Below are 8,770 nucleotides of genomic sequence, written 5' to 3' on the forward strand. Positions count from 1 at the left end.
CAGCTGGAATTGAATGATTGGACTTTTAAGAATAAAAGCAAAGCAACTAAACTTTGTAGATTTATCCGAAGGTGAACAATTCCCCAAAATAAATATTCAGCAGTACTACTTTCTTCAAAGTCAGTTCTCACAAATAGACTGTAAACAGCAACACAGCCTTTAGTACAGTTTCCATATTTAAACAACACCTAAAACGAAGAAATATTTTTTGAAACATAATGGGGCAGAAGGCTGTCTTCCTTTTACATAATATTATCTTCACTGGAACACATCTCAAAACATTTAAGACTGCTAATCTGCACATACCTATGCACACTTAAGTCCTCACTTCAATCACATTTGTGCATGTAATGGTTTTCATTTTAACGAGGCATTAAAAATGAAATCTTATTATATTAGTGAAAAAATCATGATGAATAAAAAATGAAAAATGAATTTGCTTTATGCTGTCATTGCACTCTCAAAGTTTATTAAAGTCTTTTAGCATTTTGTTACAAGACCCTTTTAAAGGTTACCAGTGTGATTGTTTTGAACAATATTGGTATACACTTGGCCATTTGTTTTTCTTTAAAAAAAAAAGGGTGCTAAAACATGTCCGAGATCACAATTTAGCACATAAAATTGCTGTTCAACATGTTTTACTGTACTTCCTCATAATTCTTTCTCAAATCAAATTAATACCAACTCAAATAATAAATCAAGTGATTTAGAATATTGTTGCACTAAGAGTGTAGAGCTCTACTCATTTAATGCTAATGTTGTGGTTCTTCAAAATACCATGATGATGAATGGGACATTAGCAAAGAGAAGAAGCATGCTCTCGCTCATCCTCTCTCTGCATAATATAATACAAAATTAATATGTCATTAAGCAAGAATTACAGAAATGTGTACATACAGCAGTCTAATGTTCTTTAGACTACACAAACATAAAATTTACCACAAGAAACAAGTCATCAGTCCACCTATAGGTCTCTTGTTTTGTTAAGTAGAATTACTGGTCATTCAAGATCAAACCTGAATGTTCTGAAACTAGAGCCTTTCTTAAACATCTTTATTTGCAAGCCACTATATGGCAATAGCAAAATAGACAATGTTTAATATTTTTTGAAAGGACTATGCACCTAAATAATGTTACTCATAAACATCTGACCAATTTTATTTAAATTCTAGATGGAAAATATTTTAATAAAAGAAGAGAAATTATACTAATTTAAAGTGAGCAAATTAATCTGGTGCAGTAGTGAGTGTGTATTTTCCCTCAGAGGAACTTCAGTAAGATTGTTCATTTAACTAGTTACAATTAATTTTGTTTCCTCTGATCATATCAGGAGAGCTGCATCTATTCTGTATGAGATAATATTCAGTTCACACGGATTACATAGTTCACTACATAACAGAACTATCTTCTCTTGATATGCACAAAAAAGTTTCAGTCTAGCAGCTGCCACTGAAGTATTTAAGTAACTATCAGCCAACTATAGAACAATTAATTGTATTGAAGTATTTAATTCTATAGAATTCTACAGTTTTATATGAAAACTAATGAAGGCTAAGTCTAATGCTAGCATAGTTAAATTGAAGACTTTAGGAATAATACAGATTGGAAGAAACCCAAACACCAGCAGCTTGGAGAATGCCAAGAGTTCAGAAGATTTCTCAGGCTCGTGGTCAAATCTAAACATAAACATTAACTAGTACCAATGAAGACTGAGTATCTCACATCTGCTCATGTCTTAGCAGGAAGCAGTCTAGTTTATAGATGACCAAATCATTTATTACTAAAATTGATCAATAATGTGGCTTCCAATATAAAATATAACTTTCAGTGTCTGACTCTAAACTAGGGATTAGTCTACACCTGTTACAGTATAACTGTACAAGCTCCCTCTCACGCTGGCATTTCCTTCAGAGGGAACCTGTTTACGTCACACAGGAACACAATGTTGTAAACCTCTCATCATGCCCTGACTACTTTTTTTTCAGGCGAAACCTCTAAAAAAATATCAGTATTTGCCCAGTTTTTAAGTCAATATAAACATTTAATATAAATTTAAATAGGAAAAGGAAAGCATTTTTGTTAATGTAGCGAACAAAGATTATAACATTGCTTCCTACTCAATAGTTAAATTGAACAATATAGTTTAGAATTTACATTACCAATCATAAACACCAATTCTTCCACACTGTCATATCTCATTGGTCATACTCTTACGGATCATGCACACACCTGCTTTATATTCATCTGTTGTTTCCAAAATTCAATTTGCAGTCCAATTATAATCCCAAACTATCATGATTTTTACTATCAATACTTTATATCTCAGTATCTATGGATTATGTCAACTATAAACTGACCTGCATGCTATTTACACTTTTTAAAAATATACGAGCTATATGATCAATGTTTTAAGAACTATTTCAAGAAAAAAATACATTTATAAAATGAATGCATTATACTAGCAGTGTAAATATACATTTTTATATACTGCATCTCAAACGGAATTTCAACAATAAAACTTGGAGCACATACACTTTCCACGTCTGTATCAGAATTATCACAGATTACAATCTTTGTATCCAAGAACAATGATCCACTTCAGAATGCAAGACAGAATACAAAATGAAACATTCCTAACAACCTTGTTTTGCTTTTACTCATGTCAGCTTTTTAAACTAGTTTTCATGATTCAGTCATATCTCCAAATGTGATCACCAAATGCAAAGCAGCTTTCCTTTCACTACAGGAAAGAAAAAAAAAGGCCATCTCAGTGGAAACCCACCACTGGCTAGAGTTACAAAATCAACGCACTATCAGAACACTAATGTTTCCTTACAGCTGTCTACATAAAGAAAGACTCGTTTTAATGTACTACAGTAGACAATCAGTACCTGTACACTAATTTGGAAATCTTTAGAAAGATTATCCATTTAAAAATGCCCATATATGAATTATACAGTTTCTAGATGTATAGAATAGACAAGTTTTGTTTCTTATGCATAAATACAGTATTCATACAAAACATTCTTTTTCCAAACTGTGTATTCTTTCACAATATCCTTCTGTTTTCTACCACAGTTGTGATAAATATACAAAATCAATGAAACATTCGAAGAGCAGCACTTGCTTCTTTTTACTTCACGCAGACGAGTGAACAAAGCAATGAAGCAGAACGAAGAAACATAATGGATTTAAGGTAGATGGCCTATTCTGCAAGGTGCACCTTTTTTTTTTTTACTTATGAGCTTAATTGACATAATGATGTCTAAAAACCAAATCAAAACCTTTTCAATGCTACCTGTCAAACTTGATATTTTAAAACATTTCTTGCAATAAGAATACAACGCTTAGAAGACACATTCATAATATTATTATCTTCCTGACTTTTTCCACAGCCAGTATTACATAGTGAGCTACGCATTTGGGGGGATATCCAAGAATAGTCTATTTGTTCACAACTACATATTACTACTTAATAATGCTAATTATTATAGTGGTATGGTAATACTATTAAATACTACTAGAAAACGAATGCTGTTTAATTATACAGAAAGTGGATACATCACCCCAGGGATTTAACAAATAATCTTCTAAATCATGCACCTACCTGGATAAAAGTCTTTGGATTTAGAGAGCTTGATGGTAGCCCCAGTCTCTTTCTGCAGCTGAACAATTGTCTGTCCTCCCTTCCCAATTATAGATCCAGCCGCATAACTAGGTATGAGGACCTTTAGAAAATATTGGCCGTCCTCTAAAAAAAAATGAGATATAGGTTAATTTACTGCCAGAAATCTCATTCTTCCTCAAATATACAAAAATATGTTTAGCTATTTGTGTATGAATGCACAGGCATTTCGCAGAGATATGTAACTAGTTGCACTATCCTTCCTATCTGCTTCAAATCCAACATTGTCCTTAATTTTCTGGTGCTGTGGGACACAATGACCCAATTCAAGTTGTAATTCTCAACATGAAATATTTCCAGTTCTAACACTATTAACATGATACAATAATATTACTCTTTCAAAGCGGAGAGAAAATACCTTTCACAAAAAAATTGGCCAAGAATAAAGATGCAGCAAGAAACCAAAAACAAAATAAGGAGAAACCTGTTCATGAACAAATAGTCTTTAGTTCTATTAGCAATTTATCATTGTCCTATATTCTTATGAAAAATACACAGCTCTCTGCTAAATAGACCAAAATCTCAGTTTTTCTTCAAAGTGTCTTAGTTATCACCAAAAAAAATCAACACTATGTAGATGCGATCACTTGCCTAAGTAATCCTGATGTATTTCTTTAACACTTCTTAGGTAGCAATGATCTCTTAAGCTCATTAATGAAGGACATTAAGAAGATTTTTTTCCCTGTTAAAAGGAAGCTAAAGTCATGTATACACTTAAAGGGTGACAGCTAGTGTCATGATGGCCAAAATCAGAGCAAAAAACCCCACCCCAAACTGGGGAGTGTAAATACCATGAATGAATCAAGTATTTCTTTAGAACTGAACAATTGTGCCCCTTCACAGGTCTAATGCCATCAAATTCTATGGACCTTAAAGAAACTGCTCTGAAAGGATTTCATGTGAGAAGAAAACACACTTTTTAAAGCCCTTTTATTTAAAAATATATATCCCCCATTTGGTTTTCAAGCTAACCTAAAAATGCATCTTTATAGAAGTTTGCTTTTATAAAGGAACAGGTTCAGCGCAATCTCACTTTCCCTGAGAGTCAATCCCACCTAGTACAGGTGCGCCCCCCAACACATTATACAAACAGTTAAATACATCCACTATCTAGTTCTGCTGTTTGTTAATGTTGGATGAATAAATTCACCTCTGCCTCGGTGCATTGTTATGAAGACTCCAGTGCAAATGAATAGAGGAGATGCTGGTCCCGTTATAACTCATCTCATCCAGGAAGAGCAGGATGTTAACTAACAAGTCACCGCACCAAGACAGGCAACTCCCGCCCTCCCGCCGCAAACCTCTCTCTGACACACACACACACACGCGCGCGCACACATCCCATCACCGTGACCCAACCCCAGGAAGAACAAATCTGTGCAACATTTTCCACTGAAACAGAAAGTGGTGCCAGAAAATTGACAAGATTTTTGTTTTTAATCTACCTGGCGGCTCACAAAAAAGGGGGGAGGGAGAGAGAATGGGAGTGAAAGTGCTTCTTTTCAGCCGCCATTTATTCGTTTAGTTTCTCCAATTGTTAAAATGTGTGCAAGGGGGGTGGCGAAAGAAGAGCTTTGGGCTTTGCAGCACGGAGGGTTAAGGTTGAAGGGGGGGGCCCTTCTCAACCAAGACGAATATGTGAAATTAAAATAAAACAGGGCTGCTAGATGCTTGAAAAGCGACGCCATTTTGATGAATGATAACATTACAGAAATAAGGAATGTTTGGGGGAAAGGAAAGGAGGGCGAGGCGAGAAGAGGAGGCAGGTAGGAAAGGGGAAGGTAGGTGGGTGGGGAATTTGGGAGGAGGAAGAGGAGGAGGAGGAAGAGGAGGAGGGGGAAATACCCACCGCCCGTGTTGGTCCTTTTGGTGCTGCCGGCTTCAGGGGGAGCTTCAAGTGGTCTTTTCCGCGAGTCCGGCGGGTCCAGATCTATGGGCACCCCAGTGTGGGTCCCGTTCTGCTGGATGGGAGCTGCCGCCATCATGTTTGCTGCTGCCGCCGCCGCTAGAAGGATAACTGGCTTCTCCCTTCGGGGTGGGGGGGGGAGCAGGGAGGAGAAGGGGGCTCGTCCCGCTCCTTTCGCTTTTCCTCTCCGCCTCTGAAATTTTAAGCTAATCTGGGTAATCGGCCCCCCGCAAAAGGATGCTTGGTGGGGGCGGGGGCGGGGGGAGAGGGCTTGTTTATCTGGCACCGGTGAAATGGGGAGGGGGGTGAGAGACGAGAGGAGGAGGAGGAGGAGGAAAAGCAGGCAGGACGACTGGCTGAAGGAGCAGCTGCAGTGCAGTGCCAGCAGAAGCTGAGGTACAAAAAAAAAGAAATTAAAAAGGGAAAAGAGGGGAAGGGGTGGGGTGGGTGGGGGGAGAAAGAGAAAATAAGGGGAGAAAGAGAGGTGGGGAGGAGGAGGAGGAGGAGGAGGAGGGGGGAGAAAGTGAGGCTGAGGAGAGGAAAGGGGGGAAGGAGAGGAGGGTGCGTGAGCGAGTGAGTGGACGGGAGAGGGAGAAAGGAGGGGGGAGAGGGAGCTTGAGTGAGTGAGTGAGGCGGAGAGAGAGGGAGGGAGGGAGGGAGGGGAGCGGGCGATGTGGCGAGCGGGATAGGTAGGAGAGCGGGCGAGGGTGCGGGGAATGTGCCTCTGTGGCCCCCCTTCAGCCTCCCCTCCCCGCCTCTCCTCTCCCTGCTCTAGTTGTGCGCCTGCAGCTGGCGAGAAGCGGCTGCCTGAGCTGAGGAAGGCTGGTGCTGCTTTCGCGCTCTCATTCTCTCCCGGTTTACGAGTCTGTCTGTGGCGCGCTGACGGGCTAGACTCCGTCAGGAGTTGCTCGCTGAGCCGCTTCTCTCTCCCTCGCTCGGTCGCTCTCCTCCCCCCCCCCTCGCTCTCCTCCTTCCTTCCTTCCCTCCCTCCTGCTCGCTCGCGCTCGCTCGCTTTCTCTCTCTCTCTCTCTCTCACACACACACACACGCGCGCGCACACAAACAGAACTCAGGAGCTCGTGGCTTCGGTTGAAGGCGAGCGGCTCGCGCTCCCTTTGCCTGCCTCAACCACCAACACCCTCAGAACCCAAACAGTAAAAAAGGGGGGGGGGAGGAAAAAGAAAGAGGCGGAGGGGGGCAACGGTGTGCAATATATATATATATATATATATATATATATATATATATATATATATATATATAGGCAAGCCTTAAACAGAAGGATGGGGATTTGAACCAATGGGCTGGCAAGAACACTAAGCTCAGATTGGAGGGTTGGGCCAATCCAAGACCTGTGGAAGACTTGTTAAAAAAAAGAGAGAGTAGGGGGCTCTCAGAAGGAAAAGCACCACTACTCTCTCCCAAACTCATGTAAATAAACAAGGGACGGTGGGTGGGCTTAGCTACAGTTATTTATTACTTTAGTTTAGAGTATGTATACACCGCTTCCCATTTTTTTTAAAAAAATCCTGAAGCGATTTTTACAGGAAATAATAAAAGAATACATCATTATAAAAGCTCAACAACAGTTAGACAAGTTAATGGATGGGAAAAGCCAGCGTCAACAAGTTTTTAATATCAAAAGCACATGAAATGCCAGTGCCTAAGGTATCGCATGGAGGAGGCCATTGCAGAGGGTGGGAGCCACCCCAGAGAAGGCCATTGCCGTATCACTGCCACATGGAACTCCACAGCATGTGGCGTGGCTATGCATTTGATGGTACTCTATCCTCAACTTTGCCCCCACCCCAGTGGGTGCTGTCCTCCCTATCACATGTTAAGAAGGCAAACAAATGGGCAAAGTTCACAGAACTTGTGCTTTTTTCTCTGGGCAGGGAGCGCAACTGGACAACGGCAGCCGCTTCGTGTTTTCCTGGGCATTGTGGTGGTGGAAATTGGGCCAAGTGAGCCCCATCCTTGCCACTGCAACTGCCCATAAGGGGGTGGGGGTTGATCCAGCAGGCAAATGACTGCTCTTGGGAACAGACCAGTTTTCTTCTTGCTTGGCCACCCATGGCACCATCCAAAGAGAGAGGGCAAATGAGCAGGTAAGAGTGCTTCAGAGGCAGATGGATGAGTGATCAAAGGCAGTAACCATTGCTCAGAGAGAGAGAGGGCATGGCTAGACGAGGGGGGAGGAGGGGTATGATGTCACAATTTTATGATCGCGAGATCGTCCCCCTCATCTACACACGCTGCGCAATGTCCCAGGAGGAAGAGGACGTCGCGGCCTCCATTTTGGTGGGTTTTTTCATCTGAGAGGAGCGCACGAGTGCTCCTACACAAACTGTAATTGTTTTAAAAAATAAACTTTACCCACCCCACCCCCGATGGGCACAGATCTCCTGAGGAACTCTGTGCCCGGCTCCTTGTGGGACAAAACCACGATGGCCGGCCACACCACCTGCGGTTTCGGGATGATCCCGAGACTGTGGGAAAAAACAGGATGGAAGGGTAGGGCCAAATCCCCAGGGAAAGGGAGGAATCATCTCTCCCTGCTCCCGGGAACCCCTGTGTGTCATGTGGACACACAGGGACGATCCCTGGGTGATCCCCGGGATATCACCAGAGAGAGGAGAAGGTGTGTTGAAGCAGGCACTGGCTTCCTTTTGCTTGCTTGATCTCTCTCTGTGCCTCAAGCCAGTGGCACTGAGCAAGTAAGGAGTTGCCAACACTGCCTCCAATTGCTCAGCTGCTCTTTCCCTCTGGGAGTCTTTAGCTGCTTGCTTACCCTCGCTCTTTGGGCAGTGCTGACAAAATAGGAAGTTGCCCAGTGTATTGACAACTACACTATGCTGCAGTTTCAAAGGTAACCCAGCACCTCTGCTTGTTCTTTTTCCTTTCCTTCTCTCCACAGTGCATGCAATGGGAAGGATTAGGCCTGCCACACACAATTCATATTGCCAATCTGCTCAGGGGAGCAAGTGACAGTAGGAGGCAGCTGCTTTTTGTGCAACATGCTGCCTTGGCCTCCTTGCATGCCTGATCTCTTCCTCTGGGCATCTATGTGAGGGGTGTTGGGCCCATTCCTCTTCGCTGTGTTCTCCAAAGAAAGAAGGTGAACTGGCAACACCTTCTGTTCTCTCTCTGATAGTGCCACACAGGTCCATAAGGGAAGG

General features: G+C 41.9%; 1 protein-coding gene across 4 annotated transcripts in view; it reads right to left on the bottom strand.

The window, feature by feature from the left end:
* The window catches only part of NOVA1 (NOVA alternative splicing regulator 1), a 190,577-nt gene extending 184,855 nt beyond the window's left edge, over positions 1–5,722 (bottom strand). For 3 of the 4 annotated variants that reach the window (XM_063117762.1, XM_063117761.1, XM_063117764.1), the window contains exons 1-2: positions 5,535–5,722; positions 3,608–3,751 (exon numbers count right to left, since the gene is read on the bottom strand). In XM_063117762.1, coding sequence (XP_062973832.1) covers positions 3,608–3,751; positions 5,535–5,670 — 280 coding nt within the window. In that variant the 5' untranslated portion in view covers positions 5,671–5,722. Of the gene's footprint in view, positions 1–3,607; positions 3,752–4,835; positions 4,977–5,534 lie in introns of those variants that run through there. The other variant, XM_063117763.1, reaches the window with a different exon arrangement.
* Between the last annotated feature and the right edge of the window lie 3,048 nt (positions 5,723–8,770).

The sequence above is a fragment of the Elgaria multicarinata genome, chromosome 2 (genome assembly GCF_023053635.1).
Source record: "Elgaria multicarinata webbii isolate HBS135686 ecotype San Diego chromosome 2, rElgMul1.1.pri, whole genome shotgun sequence".
Taxonomy (NCBI): domain Eukaryota; kingdom Metazoa; phylum Chordata; class Lepidosauria; order Squamata; family Anguidae; genus Elgaria; species Elgaria multicarinata.